Source organism: Monodelphis domestica, chromosome 4, assembly GCF_027887165.1.
Source record: "Monodelphis domestica isolate mMonDom1 chromosome 4, mMonDom1.pri, whole genome shotgun sequence".
NCBI classification, from domain to species: domain Eukaryota; kingdom Metazoa; phylum Chordata; class Mammalia; order Didelphimorphia; family Didelphidae; genus Monodelphis; species Monodelphis domestica.
The window spans coordinates 67,353,249-67,371,624 of NC_077230.1; the positions used below are offsets into that span (position 1 = coordinate 67,353,249).

General features: G+C 35.3%; 1 protein-coding gene across 8 annotated transcripts in view; it reads left to right on the forward strand.

Moving 5' to 3' along the window:
- Nucleotides 1-18,376, forward strand: part of BBX (BBX high mobility group box domain containing) — a 251,937-nt gene that overhangs the window by 140,103 nt on the left and 93,458 nt on the right. For all 8 annotated transcript variants that reach the window (XM_056793423.1, XM_016433425.2, XM_016433424.2 and 5 more), the window contains one exon: nt 7,398-7,478. In XM_056793423.1, the coding sequence (XP_056649401.1) occupies nt 7,398-7,478 (81 nt within the window). The remainder of the gene's footprint in view (nt 1-7,397; nt 7,479-18,376) is intronic.

Here is an 18,376-nt window from a genome sequence, read left to right on the forward strand (position 1 = left end):
ATTTTTATTGATGTCATATATATATATATTTTTCTGCCTTCATTTTTCCACACTCTTCTTTGTCTTTCTTTGGTTGCTAGTCCATTCCCTGGATCATTCTATTTTCATTTCTCTCTGTTTTGATACAGTGGTTAGAGCACTGTACCTAGTGTCAAGGTGACATAACTTGAAATTCAGTCTCACTTATTAGCTGTATAACCTTGGACAAGTCATTTAATAAACTCTATCTGCCTCAATTTTGTCAATTGTAAAATAGAGATAATAATAGCACCTATCTCCCAGGGCTGTTATGAGGATCAAATAAAATAATATGTATGAAGCTCTTAGAACAGTTCCTGGCACGTAGTAGTTACTATAATTTTGTTGTATAGTTATTTTAGTCATGTCTGACTCTTTGTGACCCCATTTGGTATTTTCTAAACAAAGACTCTGAAATAGTTTGCCATTTCCTTCTTACAGATGAGGAAAATAGGATTAAGTGACTTGCCTTGAATTACATAGATAATAGTGTATCTTGGGCTGAATTTTAACTCTGATCTTCCTGACTCCAACCCAGTGCATTATCTATTGTACCACTTAGCTGCCAGTTTGAGGTTTTCTTGGCAGAGATCGTGGAGTGGTTTGTCATTCCCTTCTCCAATTCATGTTATAGATGAGGAAACTGAGACAAATAGTGTTAAGTGACTTGTCCAGGATCACTTAGCTAATAAGTATCTGAGGCCAGATTTGACCTCAGGAAGATGAATGTCTTCCTGACTCCAGGTCCAGTCCCATCTACTGCCCCATCTAGCTGCCTCTGATCACTAAATAAATACAAACTAATATTATTGTTATTGTTGTTATTGTTATTGTCATCTTTTTGTTATTCTCATCTTTTCTAACTCATCTTTTGTAAAGCGTGGTAGCTAGAACCACACATTTTGTGTGTTGTAGAATTTTTTGTTTTACATTTTATTCTTAATACCTTCTTTTGATGGTATTCAAAATGATACTGGCCATTTTTCCAACAAGTTAGCAAACTGTGTAGATGTAACATTTAGAATCCTTCACAGGGTCAGCACTGAGAGCTTGACATCCATCATCTAAGCAAAAATTAGATTTATTTTTCTTAATTTTTTTTGCATTATTGTGCAATATCTTTCATTAATCCACTTTGAATCTCCTAGCACTGTTCTCCTTACTCAAGCATATTTTTAAGATATATCTGTAATTTATTCTGGTTATTTCATGATTTTGCTTCCTGGAAGAATTCAATGCCATCTCCAAATCTGGAGATTCACTAGGTACAACATTTTCAGGTTCTTTACATTTTCTTCCTGCCTCTTAAAACTAAGTCCCTATCCATGAATTCCATATTTATTCCCAATCTCATAGTGTAACAATTTAAAAACAAACCCTTTGGTTAGAAGCTTGTCAAAGGCTCTTTGAAGGCATTAAATACATTATATATACTGGTTCTCCTTTGTTCATACTTTTATTTACTCCTCAAAGGATTCTAGTAGGTTAGTCAGGCATAAATATCCTGCATCGAAACCATATCACTTTCTTTTCTAGTTTTTTTTTTTCTTCAAAGGTTATGTTTGCCTAAGTATTTAGTGATCTTGCCACTATTAAGCCTTCCTAAGCATAAAGTGCAACTTTTACTTGACCAGGGTGCCCTTCTATATGGATTGGGATTCACATTGTCAGTTTGCCAGTTTTTTGGCTCATTAGCTGTTTATAATGACAGGTTACACGTTTTGGCTATCAATTTTACAATTTCACCCTTGAGTTCCTTCAGAGCATTTGGTTGGATGTCATCCAGTCTTAATGATTTATTTACATCTACCTTGTCAATTAGGACTGCCTATTTTGAGCATTTTTCTCTGCTTATTATAATAACTCTGATCAGTATACTGTAAAAAACAGCTTGGAAATGAAAAAGGTCTCCTGAGGTTCAGTGTTGGGATCAGTCTTATTGAATGTTTTTATAAATTAAAAATTGAAGACATTCTATGATGTCTTCCTCAATAATGTGTAGATTTAGCATTTCATTCTTTTTCCCTACTATTTCTTTACCTGAACACAGATTTTGTGCTCTGATCACCAATTCCTACTGAATGCTAGCTTCCATCCTTGGTTGTATTTAAATAACTTTTTAAATTATTGACTTTGGTCCATTTCAATGTTTTGCTCAAATTCTTCTGTTTATGAAGGGTAAACATCCTCATTAAGAATTATTTGACATAGTAAGTAGCATTATTATCTGTGTTATTTTCAAATACCAAGGACAGTTATCAAGCATTCGACTGAAATATTCTAGTCTACAGCAAAAAGGAACTTGTTATAGAGAAGATTCTATTAGTATTTGCCCTCTCAACCCTATTCTTGGACTTGTTTTTATTTTACTTGGCAACAGTTCCTTTATTTTAAAAGATGGCACAAAGTGGTCCCAGAGCCAAGAGTAAATTAATGTAAGAATTTGTTCTTTATTTTAAAATTTTATGAGAAAAAAAAGCTTTTTTTCTTTATGATATTTATAGTTAGAATGTTGGAAATAAGGTGTTTTATGATTCAGAACATTGGATGTCAATTATTACTTTGATGGATTTGATACCTAATATTTGAAATAGCTTTCACCTCTTACCTCAACACAGCTCTTCTCTAGACAAAACATCCCAAGTTCTTTTAAGCAAAGTGTGGTCACACTTTATGAAGGATATATTCTAAAGATTTTCTAGAGGAGGCTAGCCAGAATGGCAGAGAACCTTGACTCCTCAGAATAAGCCACCATTGAAGGAACTTAGAATATATAGTTTGGAGAAGAGAAGGCTCAGAGGGGATGTGATAAATAACTTTTTTTTCAATAATTTGAAGAATAATCCTATGGAAAAAAGGTATTAGAAATATACTGTAGTAATAGAAGCAGCAGGTAAGAATTGCAAAGGAGATTTGGCCTTGATATCAAGAAAACACTTCCTACAATTTAGAATTATCTAAAAATGAAATGGACTTCTTTAAGGGATCGGGTTCCTCCTTTCTTACCTATGTTACTGCATAAGTAATCTATAATTTTCATTAAAATTCTTCACCTTTTCCCCCTCGATGAATTCTATTATTGTTTCTATTTCTATAAAGTATTTCATTGGTAGTTTTATTGGCATAGCACTAAATAAGTAAATTAATTTAGGTAATATTATCATTTTGATTACATTGACTCAGCCTTAACTTAGCTAAAGAAGATGAACCTAACATATTGGGGGCCCTTTTCTTGGTCTTTTAACATTTCATGGATACCAGAGTAGCACTTGGACTATCTGTTTGCTTATCTCTTATTCTTACTATAGAACCAGACAACTTCCTTGTTCAATTATTCATTTTTTCATTCATTCAGCATTTGTTGATTTATTTTAATATGAAAGACACTGTGCTAGGTAGCCAGTATACATTGCAAAAACAAAAACAAAAAACTCCCCAAAAGCACTCCATAGTCCCCTATGAGGAGCTTACTAATGAATATAACATTTGCATCAGTAAGTAAATTCAAGGCAATTTGAGAAGTAAGAGTGTACTAACACACACTGAATTGATCCAGAGAGGCCTCCAGTGGCACTGAAGTTGAGCCCAGAAGGCAGCTAATTATCCTAAGTGATAGTGATAAAGAGAGAGCACCTTCCAGGTATTCAGAACTGCCTACACAAAAATATCAGAAGTGGCAGATTGGTTGATGAGTCAGAGAAAGCCAAGTAGGTCTATTTAGCTAGACTGTTGAGTGTGTGAAAAGAAGAATGAGAAATAAGTCAGACATTCCCTCTTTCATGACTTTTTGACAGTTCTGTCCCCTTTTCTTCCCCCACCCCCAAAATGTCATTCATAGGACAGAGTGCCAAACTTATTGTTCATGTAAGCATCTTTTTATAGCCTGACTGATTCTCTTGGTTCATCATCACACTTATTGTATAGCAAGGACCTATTTCAGAGCTGTAGTTTATAACTGGTTCCCATCATAATAAGCTCTTGGGTACTCTTCCCATTCTGTTCTCAGGTTGAACTTCTCATGTATAGTCAAGATAAAAAAAATTGCAGCTTAAATTATTAAGAACTAGACATGTTGAATGAGATGTTCTATAAAACATATATATATACACACACACACACACACACACACACACACACACACACCTAGGTCTCTGACTCTTCTTGAATTTTTACACCTTATGCCCCCCCCCCCCCATGCTACTCTTTGATCCACCTCTTTGCTGTTCCCTGAACAAGACACTCTCTCAGTTCTGGGAATTTCTTTGAATATACCTCATTCCTGGAATTGCTCTCTCTGTTCATCTCTTCCTCTTGGATTTTTGATTTTCTTCAAGTCCCAACAAAAATCCTCACTTCTACAGGAAGCCTTTCCCAATCTTTCTTTAAATTTTTTTTTTCCTTTATGGTTCCCCACCTCCTAGATTGTGTCAGCCCAGTTTTTAGTGATCATCTTCTTAATTTTCTGATCCATGTTCTTTTCCTTCCTCCCTGCCTCTTCTTTTCCCAAGATGGCAGGTAATATGATATAGGCTGTACATGTGTTATATAATACCTATTTCCATGTTCGTCATGTTGTGAAAGAAGACAAATCACACTAAAAAAAATTATGGACCAAATAAAGTAAAGAATAGCATACTTTAATCTGCATTCAGACTTTATCAATTTCTTCTATAGCAGTGGATAATCTTTTTCAACATGAGCCCCTTGGAGTTCTCCTAGATCCTTCCATTGCTAAGAATAGTTAAGTCGTTGACATTGTTGTTACTGTACACAATGTTCTTCTGGTTCTGCTCACTTCACTATGGATCACTTCATATAAGTCTTTCCAGGTTTCTTGTGATCATCTTGTTTGTCAATTCTTATGACTCAATAATATTCCCTTACAATTATATACAACTTGTTCAGCCATTCTCCAATTGATGGCCATCCCTTCAGTTTACAGTTCTTTGCCACCATAAAAAAAAAAAGATCTGCTATAAATATTTTTGTACAAGTAGATCTTTTCCTCTATCTTTGATCTCTTTGGGATGTAGAACTAGTAGAGGTATAGCTGGGCAACTCTAGCACTTTCCCCCCTTGACTATTTCTAATTTATACTGTATATGTATCTTATTTGTATATAGTTATTTGCATGTTATCTCTCCTTTTAGATTGTGTGCTCCCTGAGAGCAAGTACTATCTGTATTTTTTCTTTGTTTCCTTAGCATTTAGCTCAGTACCTGGCACAGTCTTAATAAAGACTGTATGACTGGTATAAAGTTTACCTGTATCTTATCTTTCTGCAGTGCATTTGTTGTCTGTCACCCCTGTTCTATCCTATAGGATCTCTTAAAAAAGAAATGCAGATATTTTAGGCTAAACAAATAACAGCCCTAAAAAATGCAAAGCAAAGCAAAATCCCATGTCTTTTTTTTCTTGCACAACTTCTTGTTTTTAGTAGTCTTTTAAAAAAATTAATCAACAATAATTTATTAAGTATTCACTATGTGTTATGCACTGAACTAAACACTGGAGATACAAAGGAATTCAAAGAACTTATTCTAATGTAATAGATATTATGAAAAAATAATAGGTCTATACAAAATCCATACAGAGTTAATGGAAGGTAATCTTAGAGAAGAAGGAGCAGGCTAAGAGAAGTAGTTTACAAAAGATGCTATTTGACATGAGTCAAGAAAGAATCCAGTAATTCTGAGGCTGAGATGAGGACAGTGAGTGTTCTAAGACTGGAAGAAAAGGGAGTAGCCAAATCAGAGGCACAGAGAATGGAGGTGGAGTGTCATGGTTGGTGCAGTGATAAAATATGGCTGAATTCTAGAGTGCATGGAGGGGAGTAAAGTGTTCAAAGACTGAAAAAAGATAGAAAAGATTTAGGTTATGAAGTACTTTTAGTGTTTTTATTTGGTCCTAGAAGTCATAAAAAACCTACTGGTGTTTATTGAATTGAGAGTGGACCTTGTACCTGTCCTTTAGGAAGGTTACTTTGGGAGTTGATGGAGGATATATTGAAATGTACAATTATACAAAAGAAAGGTGATGGATGCCTGAATTTGGGTAATGGCTCTGTGAATGGAGAGAAGGGAGAATATAAAAGATGTTGTTAAGGTAGAAAAGACAAGAATTGCCAGTTGTTTAGGTGGATATATAAGGTAAGAGTAAGAAGTAAAAGATGGCCTGTAAAATTACAAATCTGGGAGGATATGGAAGTAGATGGGTGGTGCCAGACCTGGAGTCAGAAAAACTTGGATTTCAAATCCCACTTTAGATACTTACCTAGCCCTATGACCCCGGATTAATCACTTAATTTCTGTGCCTCCAGTTTCTCATCTGTAAAATGGAGATAATAATAGCAACTACTCTCCAGAGTTGTTACAAGAAAAATATAAAGTACCATTTGTAAAGCACGTTGCAAATCTAAAATACTGTATAAATGCTAGTTCTAGCTCTTAATATTCAGGGGAAATGTGGAAAAATAGACACTCTAATACACTGTCAGTGGAACTGTGAACTGATCCAATCCAGAAAGTTGTAAAATTGTTTATATCCTTAGACTCATCAATACCATTGCTGGGTCAGTTTCTCAAAGAGACCAGGAAAAAGGAAAAGAAACTATATGTTCCAAAATATTTCTAGCATCTCTCTTTGTGGTGGCAAAGAACTAGAAATCAAGGGGATATCCATCAATTGGGGAATGAATAAACAAATTGTTATATATGATTGTGATGTAATACAATTGCACTTTAAGAAATGATGAGCAGATTGATTTTTTAAAAATTTTGGAAAGAACTGCATGATAATGAAGAGAAACAAAGTAAAACTTAGAGCTAATATATATATATATTTCATATTTGAAGAATAAGTTGTGAATATTCAACTCCAAAGAATGAACTGAAAAATATCACAAAAAAAATTATATAGACATATCTGTTTCTGGGTGATGCCTTCTATGGTGTGAAGAGAAGAGGATAGGGGCTCATATACCTGGAAATAAATTCCATTATTATAAATAAATAAATAGTTCATTGAAAAATATTTTTAAAAATATAAATGCTATCCCTTGTTGATGGAACATCCAGTTAGAAATGTCCTATAGGGAAATTGACAGGCACTTTTTTTATTTGATGTAGTAATGAAAATCATTTTAGATCACTCATGTCCCTTATTTGATATTTACATGGGACTGTCTTACATGGCAAATCATATGAACTGAATCTTACTTCTCTTTTCACATACATTATGGGTTCAACTGTATCTATACCTAACTGAAAAAAATGTTAGAATCTTGGCATCTGCTGTGATGATGATGATGATGATGAGAAGAAGCAGCAGAAAAAGAAGAAACAGTCTTATGTATAAACACTTTTTTTCTTTTCATTCAGATATCTTCAAACACATCACATCCAGAGGCTCCTGCTCCTGCCAAACAGTGTGAAGAGTCAGCCCTGTTTCAATTTGCAGAGGTATGGTAATTTTTCTTCAAGATACTGGTTGGTGCATGTGAGTTTGTGTATGTTTTATGGGCAAAGTCATGTATGTAACTCTTTATGACCATGTAATTATTTAGGAAGCACCTAAGTAGTTGTGAAATTAATGAGTATGAAATAGTCACTTTGTCATTAAATCATATAGTAGGATTCTGTGGAGAAACAAAACAAAACAAAACACCTTTTAGTCTCAGGAAACCTTGAGATGGGAGATTAATAATGGGCAGTGAACTCTAGGTGTGGTATTCTAACATCTGTGATATATCACCCATAACACTCTTCTCTGTCTGGAGCTTCTGGTTTCTCTTGGTGTAAATAGAACTAATCATCATTCAGGAGCTTTTCACATTCTATAATAACTAATCTTAGAATAGTCTCAGAATAGACTAAGTAAGTGTCAGTAACTCATTCATTTTAAAGGCAGTATGAGCTGTCAGGATAAGCCCAAGATCACAATTTGTTGATTTTCTTCCAATGATGACACTGAATCGTTTCATTTGTGCCTTGTATACTTGCGGTCATACAGCTACAAATTTGACCTATTAAAGCACTCAGCTATCCCTTTAGATATACTTTAGTGATTGCTAATATTTTTCTTGGTATTTCAGCTCTGGGTAGTTTATCTTGCTATTTCTCATCCCTGAAATGCTCTGTCCTAATTGTCCCTTGGCACCCTGGTTTCTTTCAAGTCCCAGCTAAAATCCCATCTTCCTCAGGAAAATCCTCCCTTTCCTTCTTGATTCTAGTGCTTTCCCTCTTTTTATTATATCCTATGTATCCTGTATATTATATGTGTGTGTGTATATTTGATTGTGTGGTTTTTGTTGATTTTTTTTTTTAGGTCAGGAATTGTCTTTTGACTTTTTTGTGTGTCTCTAGTGCTTATTACAGTTCCTGGCTCATCCAAGGCTCTTCAGATCCTTACTGATTTGACTTACTGTCTTAATCCTACACTAATATTAGACAGACTCCCTCAGGAACCCAGATTTTCTTGGAATGCTGACCAGAGAGAGAGAGAGGAAAAAGAAAAAATTGAGACATGTATAAAAAGGCACTTGGAGGCATTGATGAAAAGGGAGACATAGGATCTTGGACATTGCCACATAAACCTTAGCTTTAGTCCTGTACTCATTCCTATATAAATGTATAAAAGTTATTATCAAACTTGAATGGAGTTGGCACTTTGTATATTTCTTTCCTTTTTTTAACCCTAAAGAAGAAAGTGACAACTTCCATTCAAATATTTCGTTATCAACTATCATCTGCAAGATATTATATGATTGGGGCAAATTACTTAACCTCTTTGGGCTTTAGTTCCCCCATCTGTATAAGGAGAGGGTGGGAATAGATTGCCTCTAAGGACTCTTACAGCTCTAAATCTTTTTAAATTAATTTTTCAATAAATAAAAATTAGTTTTCCTACCCCACACATTCTTATTATTGAGAAAAGAAAGAAAAAGGAAAAGAAAATAAATCCCTGTAACAGATATGCATAGCCAAGCAAAACAAATCCCAGCATTGGCCATGTCCAAGAAATATATGTCTCATTTTTCACCCTGAGTCTATCATTTCTCTGTCAGGAGGTATGAGTAGCAAGCTTCATCATCGCTCTAGTTCTAAATCTATGATCCTTTGAAGAAGTCTGCAGCCTGGTCAGCTCTGGAGGAATGAAATATAAGATAGCTATATAGCAAAATAGAGGCAGCTAAATTGCTCAGTGGATAGAGCACTGGGCCTGGAATAAGGAAAGCCTGAGTTCAAATATGGCATCAGACAATTACTAGCTGTGTGACCTGTGTTTGCTTTAAGTACAATGGAAAAGGAAATGGCAAACATTCTGGTACCTTTGCCAAGAATGCCCCGTATGGGGTCACAGGGAGGCAGACATAGCTAAATATGAAAAATGACATAAAAGTTGCCCTTATGATTCAGAAGAAGAAAATATAGACAGTTGGAAAGGCTCATTCATAGAGATGGAATTTAATCTGGTCTTTGGCAAGGAGGCTGCTACAGTTGTTCAGACATGAAGTAATGAGGACAGTGGAGTTAGGAAGAAGGGGACAGCTGTCTGTAAGAGATATGACTATCTCACTGTTGTGAGTATGACTTATTAAACTATAAATTCTGACCTATTCCTATAGTTAAGTGTATTTTTTAGTGTTTAATTTCAAAATGATGAAGATTGGGAGGAAAAAAAACATTTTAGGTATGGAGAAAAAAGTAATCAGTGAAATGTTCTGATTAATATCAATATCCATTTGACTGGGATAAACAACAACAACTCTGCATAATGTCTTTGTGGTGGTTAAAATTTCCAATGCCCTATGTTAGAAATAAACTAAAATGATCTATGGCTCACATTCAGATCAAATCCTTCAGAAATTAAAAAAAAATTATCATTCTGCCTCTTTAGATAGTTATATCAAATATTAGTTTACCACTTTTCTGGCATGTTTATCTGCTTTCTTCCTAATAGCACAACATTTATCTTGGCTGTTTGGGTGTTGCTTCATGAAACTTGTAATAAAAAATACCGTATAATTCTATTGTCTCATAAAGAACAATTAGGTTGATGAATTCTGAATAAATTAACATGTTGTAATAATCTTCCATTATGGAAAACAGACCATTATTTTCACTGTCTAGAGGGATAGTTTGTAGCACTTATTTGCCTTTATTGTCATCCATTTGGTGTTAATAAAAATTTTAAAGTAAAGAAAGAAAACATCTGGCAAAATGATAATTCGTTTTTCGTGTGGATTCTAAGTCAATCCCTTCCAGTTCTTCAGAACCATTTGTTTTTCATTCAAGACAGAATGGATTTCCTTGTTCTCATGTTTTATTGTTTTAACACTCTAGGATATGAACAATAAATGGATAGTGGCTAATCTTTGACATACCTGATATTTAGCACATTGTAACTACCCCAAAGTATTTATCTTAGTTTTTAGATGCAAGCCTCGGATTGAGCAGCTGGTGCAATGGTTTATAAAACAGTTACTGCCACTCAGCCATGATTTACATACTATGTAAGCAGTAGAATCATTGGGTTCATTATTAGCTCAATGCCAAAACTCCTGGGATTCTAGTGAAGTTCCTTCCATAAATGAATCTGATATTGTAGGGGCAGTTGTTCTGTGGATCTTGGAAGGGAGGAATCACTGGCCGACTAATAGACCAAATGATCATTGACTGCTTCCTTTTCTACTCCTCTGCCATCTTTTCTTCTTTTTCTTCCACCTAGTCCTATACAGTCCCTTTTGATTCATGTAATACCTACGATTTTGGGCCCTGATTCTTCCTAAATTGTTTCTACTAAAGGAAAAAAATATCTCTCCTCACCTAGGAGAGAGTTCCACAGAGAAACAGAGACAGATATTACCATTTCTGCTCACACTCAATTTTAGGAAGCCAAATAGAGCACCCTAAAATATGAAGATTAAATTAAACAATTGATAGAAAAGTCACTGTACAGTCATCAGTTTGTTATCAAGGCCAATGAATGGACAAATCACAAAACAAAGTGGTTAGGCCAAAAAATAATTTTCATCTGGAACTACATACTATAAAATTCATTTTTCTTATATTTTCTTCATAAATTTTGCATATATTCTCCCTTCTTGAGTTTTGCTTAGCCTACTATTAGGATTAGCTTGTATTTCCTAAGCACATACTATGAATGGCCTTAGGGGAAATAGTCCAAAGGTATGTTGAATAGCAACAGAGTAGTCTATTAAATTAAAATTTTAGCCCATATATAATTTACAAAATAATAACTAAAAAGTAGTAAAGGAAAAATCCCTGAGCTGTTGAGTCAGAGGACTTCCCATAAACTTGGATAAGTCATGTTAGACTCTTTGAATCTAAAGAAGGTGAATGATATCCAAAATGAAGGAATTTGACTAAATGAATTCTAAAAGACTTCTAGCTGTAAAATTCTATGATTTGGTGACCTTTGGCTCATGTGAGAGAGAGAGAGAGAGAGAGAGAGAGAGAGAGAGAGAGAGAGAGAGAGAGAGAGAGAGAACAGAGAGAGAAAAGAAGAGAGACAGTGATATAAAACATTTATTAAACACTACGTGCCCAGAACACTCTCTATAGCATTCTGTAGTTACACTCATATATGTAGTAGTGATATCCCTAGAGTTTAATGTAGTGCCTGACACATAGTAATTAATTTATCAATAAATGCTCTATTTTTCTATATGTATACTATATGTGGGTATACATTTTATACAATAAAAACACATACTTGCATTTATATAATTGTGTACAGTATTAGTAGCAACAGCAAAAGCAGCAGCAGCAGTAGTAGTATCCTAAGAGTTTATTATCCATACATTTATGGATAGCTAGTAGCTAGCTAGTGCATTTATTAAACATTTACTATGTATCAGGCACTATACTAAATTCTGGGGATACTACTGTTAACTACTATGACTACAACTAAAACTACTACTACTACTACAGACTACTGCTACTACTGCTAACACATAAAGAAATAAAATAACTACTAAAAACCTTTCAAAAATTCAATGCTTAAGGTTTATAAAATGCTTTATACATTTAAAGCATTGTGTATGCGTGCGTGTGTGTGTGTGTGTGTGTGTGTGTGTGTCCTTTGGATGTTACATAGCCTGGAAAGGTCGGTGCTATTAGTATCCTAATTTTAGAGTCAGGAAAGTTTAGGCTAGGAGAAGCAAAGGAACCTGACCAGACACACACCAGAGTAAATGTCTGCAGTTAGATTTCACTTTAGGCCTTCCTGACTCCAGGCTCAGTCTTCTTCCACTGCATCTAATTGAATAACGGCAAACCTTACTAGTTTCCATTTCAACAGGGAAGGGAAAACCTAGGAGAGGTGGGGTGAGGAGGTCTTTGGAGAGTGAGTCCAGGTGTGATTGAGGGGAAGCATTGTCAAGATCCTTTTTAAAATGGTGGTCCCTAAGGAAGGAGTTACCAATCAGGAGAAAAGAGCTTCAGAGTAGAGTATCTCTAGGGTGACTTGGGGAAAAAGGAGGAGAAAGGAGATTGAAGAGTGATACAAGGGCTCATCACCTCACACCTAAACTATTTAAGTAGCCTTCTGGTTAGTCTCCCTGCCATAAATTTCTCCCCACTCCAATTCATCCTCCATTCAGCTATCAGTGATTTTCCTAAAATGCAGATCTGAACATGTCACCCTCTCTCTCACTCAATAAATTCCAGTGGTTCCCTCTTACCTCCAGGATCAAATGTAAAATCTGCTTAGTTTTCAAAACCCTTTATAATCCACCCCTCCTCTCCCTCTATCTTTACAGTATTTTCAGTCTGGGCCCCTTCAAGTTCTCTCTGATCCCATCACACTGCCCTTCGTCCTATTCCTCTACTAAGACAATTCATCTCATGACTCTAGATGTTTTCACTGGTTGACCCTCATGCCTGAAATGCTCTCCCTCCACATCTCTACCTCCTGGATTCCTTGATTTCCCACAAATCCTAGCTAAAATCCCACCTTCTACAGAAAGAATTTCTTGATCCCTGTTAATTACAGTGCCTTCCTTCTGTTAAATATCTACAATTTATAGTGTATATCTTGGTTGTACATAGTTGTCTCTTTTCTTAGTTTGTGAACTCTTTGAGAGCAGGAACTGGCTTTTTTTTTCCCTTTATAAGCCCAGCACTTAACTCAGTGGCTGGCACATAGTAGGCACATAATATTTATGGACTAAGTACAGGAGTGAGCAAAGTGAAGTATAACTTTTAAAATGCATGCATCTCTGAATGGGTGGTATGTGAAATTTAAATGTTTTGAGAATATGAACAAAGCTATAATTAGGGCAATTCTGCATTGTTAGAAGCTGTTGGTTATATGGAAGGTAGCTGTTACATGTTCTCCTGGAAGGTTTTAGAAGAAAATTTAATTAGTGTACACCTAGCAAGGAAATTTGGTGTTCCAGCATATGTCAAGGAAAGCATTATTATAGATCCTTTCTATGAGGTACCAGGGATTCTCCTTCCCCAAACCCTCCCTGCCTCAGCCCTGTACACACTCTTTGAAATCTATGTGCCTGTGTTTTTCCAAGGTTAGACAATAATATAATTATGGTTATATGCTCCCAGGAGAATTTATCCATGACCCATACTATGTACCCTACCTACGATCCATGCCTTTTTGCCTATAGAAGATTATTCTTTTGAATTAATTACTGCTCATTATGGCTATTGCTTTTAATAAACATACTGTCTCTGGATGCAGAAAACATTATAAATAACTACTACCTTTGATATCTAAAAGGGGTTCTTCTCTTCAGGTCCATGAACTTGTTTTTTTTTAATATTTTGAATGTACAGAATGAGAATAGAACAGGAGAACTTGCATAAAGGATGTCATCAGAAAGATATAGGATCTGAAAAGCAACAATGTAATGCCATTATATGTCAGGGACCAAGTCATCCTTTTAAATTTCCTGAAGATTTATGTGAATAAATAGCATATTCTCACAGAAATAAATGAATGAATATTTTTATGATTGTATTTAAATATAATGGGTTTCCCTGGTACTCTTTATTTTTATGAAGTTAAAAACATATTAGAGGTCCATAAGATTCACCAGACTACCAAGGGGGCCTGTGACACACAAAAAGATTAAAGACCTCTGGCCTAGTGTAATAGAATTCTTCAGACCCTTTCTCCCATGATAGTAAGAGTTAGGAAAATATAAAAGCACTGGTTGGTTTGCAAGAGACAGGTTGCTGAAAGAGGGGAGTGAAGGATGGAAAATGGAGATGTGGGGAAAGAGGAAGGGAAAAACCACATATAGTAATTTTATCTGGGGCTTGCCTTGTTCAACACACAGTTTAATCAAGACCTGACTATATGTGCACCAATTAAATTGTCTTTTAAAAACCTTCTATGAGAATGTGTAACCGTTACCTTTCATATAACGAGCACCTTCTAAATTGGCATAGAATTGCTATAATTATAGCCTTAGCTCATACCCCCAAACATTTTCAATTACTCCATAAATCACCCATCCAGATAGAACACCCAGGCTCTAAAGATTTGGATTTTTTCCCCCTTCTTTCATGTGTACTTTATAGGCACAAAATTATGATAATTAGATATTAGCTAGAGATGAACTTCCTAGCATTTCTAGAGCCTGGTAGGGAATAGTAGAGGGGGAGTAAGAGAACCACCCAGTGGGACATTTCATCTAAAAATCCCTTTATCACTGTGTATTGTAAATTTCTCACCATGATAGTATGTAACTGAAAATTAAGGAAAATAAAATGTTATAGAGTAGGAAAAAAACAATTTACACATCACACTATTCTTGGACAGGCCTCCAATAATAATATCAAGCAGAATCAATTATTTAGCATCACATATATCTGTAATATGATTTAAACAGCAGGAGATATTCCTGGATACCATCCCCTATGACTTTTCATTCTGATTATATGACCCTCTTACATTCTTTCTCTTTATTGCTATCACTATGGGAAATGATCAAATGGACTAGGTTTAAAAAAGAAGGATTCTGTTCCAGGAGAGCTATAATTCATTGTGAACATTGTTTACCCCAAGAGTTGGCTTTTCTTATCAAATGGACATTTATTAAAGTTAGAAAGTATTTTCATTTAACAGGGAGACACATTAACTAACATGCTAAGAATGGCATTTGACTTCTTCTTAACCACAATTGATTAAAAATCCATTGTTGTATTCTCACTGCAGATTCACCAGCCATCAAACCAAATGAAGAAAATATTACTTTGGGGATTGGGGTCGAGGTACATTTTTACACTTACAGGGCAAAATGCATTCATTTTCCAAATAAAATCTAAGTAGAAGATAATGAAAACCAATACAACACTATCAATATGTTTCCCATGATTTTTTTTTTCCTAATCAAAACCCATGTAGGCTGAATTTAGTCCTTATTAGCCCTGGTCTTACTATGTAACCATACTACCCTTCCAATAAGTAAAAATGAATTTTCTATTTGTAACCTTTCTTGTTCGCACATAAATAGGTTAACCAGTTACTAGTAAAGAAAAATCTGTTCATTTTTTAACATAGATTCTAAGATTGGATTCCAAAATATAACCAGATCCAAAATTTTCATGCTTTAATATTTTAAAATCCTGATTAGCCTATGATCTTCTCTGCCATGTACTCACAATCAATGTAAGCTGTAGCTACACAAAATGAATTTGGATGCTTGATATTTACTAGATGAATTTAAAGGTAGATAAGCAATATGATCAATTTAGAACAGAAAACTTTTCCCACCACCTAAGATCAGAGACTCTCAGGGTTGCAAAAGACCACAGAATATATTTACTTCAATCCATGCTTATTTTCCTACCTGTGTATTTATATGGCACATAATTTCATTTGAGTTCTTTTAAACATAGGGGAGGGGGAAAGAGATAGTGAGTCAGGCTCTTCTGTGACTGAAATGGAGAAAATCTTTATTTGATTTGATCACTCTCATGACAGCTGTATGAAGAATAGATTGGGAATTAGAAATATATAAGGCACTAATGAATTATTTATATGGTTCATATATGTAATTAATGATAGTCTCCTCACTAATAAGGAGATTAAGAAGCTCTTACATGAGTCCAAGTAGGAGATGTTAGGTACCTGGAGAACAGGGACTTCTTTGAGTGGAAAGGAGACATTCTAAAGATGCTGTGGAAGGTAGAATTGGCTATCACTTGGCAAGTGTGATAATTATATTGTCTGTGTTTCTATGTAAGTCATTGATAAACAGGCTAAATGGCCCAATCCTAAATATAGAACCCCTGAAGATTCCATTAAAGATCCCTCTCCAAATTAATATTAATAACTATACTTTGAGCCTGTTGATTCAGTCCATTCCAATCACCTAATCTCTCATCTTGTTAAAAATTATCAGTGGGGAAGGATTTGTTAAATCCTTGGTTGGCTTGTCAGTCTAGTAACTGTAGAAACAAAAGAAATTAGATGAATTAATTCATCATGAATCTGTTCCTAATTAAGCCACATTGGCCCTTAGTCATTGGTGATTTCCCTTTCTAAATACCCCCAAACCATCCCTTTAATAATTCTCTCAATAATTTTGCCAGTAATCAAAGTCAAACTCATCAGTTTGAAGGTTCCACTAACACTTACCTTTTTTGAAAAGCAAGCTAGCATTTACTGTGTTCCAGTCCTATGGCAAACTCTTGATCATTTCATATCAGAATCTTAAATAACTCATTTTTATATCTTTCTGAAATAATTAGTTTGTATATTTAGAATTTGATTCTTGAAGGCTTCCTATGCCTCTTGGGCCAACTTCCTCTCAAAGCATTTTAAGACATAGAAGCTACTTAATCTTTCTCTAAGCTCTTTGAAACCTACTTTCCCAAAATCTAGTATGATGGTCAGACAATCCACTTTACCTGACCTCTCTTCACTCCATCACCCCCCTCCAAGTTTCCCATCATTTCTACTTTCATGACTCATTTATCCTTTTGACTATTGAAAAAAATTAAACCTTTTTCATCAAGTAATAAAAACTGATTTCCTCTCTCCCTCCCTCAGCATTAAAATAAAAACAAAAACCTTTTAACATGCATATTCAAGTAGAACAAATTATATAACATTATCCCTACCTGTCCCCCCTTTAAAACTCATTCTGAACTCGCATTAGCTTCCATTCAGGAGGTGAGCCACATGTTTCATCATCAGTCCTAAAATCATTGGTGGTCATTATGTTGTTGAGAATTGATGTGACTTTCAGAACTATTTTCATAGTGCTCTCATTGTGTTAATTTTTCTTGATACTTAATTTCTTTTTTTTTTAATTTTATAGTATTTTATTTTATCATTTCCATGCATTATTCATTAAAGACAAAGATCATTTTCTTTTCCTCCCTCCCACACCCCGTAGCCGACGCGTGATTCCACTGGGTATCACATGTGTTCTTGATTCGAACCCATTGCCATGTTGTTAATATTTGCATTAGAGTGTTCGTTTAGAGTCTCTCCTCTGTCATGTCCCCTCAACCGCTGTAGTCAGGCAGTTGCTTTTCCTCGGTGTTTCTACTCCCACAGTTTATCCTCTGCTTATGAATGGTGTTTTTTCTCCTAGATCCCTGCAGATTGTTCAGGGACATTACACCGCCACTAATGGAGAAGTCCATTACGTTCGATTATACCACACAGTGTGTTTTTCTCTGTGTACAATATTCTCCTGGTTCTGCTCCTCTCGCTCTGCATCACTTCCTGGAGGTCGTTCCAGTCTCCATGGAATTCCTCCACTTTATTATTCCTTTTTGCACAATAGTATTCCGTCACCAACATATACCACAATTTGTTCAGCCATTCCCCAATTGATGGGCATCCCCTCATTTTCCAATTTTTGGCCACCACAAAGAGCGCAGCTATGAATATTTTTGTACAAGTCTTTTTGTCCATTATCTCTTTGGGGTACAGACCCAGCAGTGCTATGGCTGGATCAAAGGGTAGACATTCTTGATACTTAATTTCACTCAGGATCAGTTCATATTAATCTTTCCAGATTTCTCAGAACGTCCACTTCATTATTTCTTACATCACAGTAGTATTAAATTTCATTCATATATTCTAATTTCTCTAGCCATTCCCTAATTGGTGATCACCCTCTATAGGTGAAGGCTGCCCATGCCCTGGCAAAGATTGCAGCTGTCTCTAACCCTGACATTGCTTTTCCTGGAGAAAGGGTGTATGAAGTAGTACGCCCATTGGTAAGACTCTTAGACACACAGCGGGATGGACTCCAGAACTATGAAGCCCTCCTGGGTCTAACTAATCTGTCAGGGAGGAGTGACAAACTCCGGCAGAAGATCATCAAGGAGAAAGCCTTGCCAGACATCGA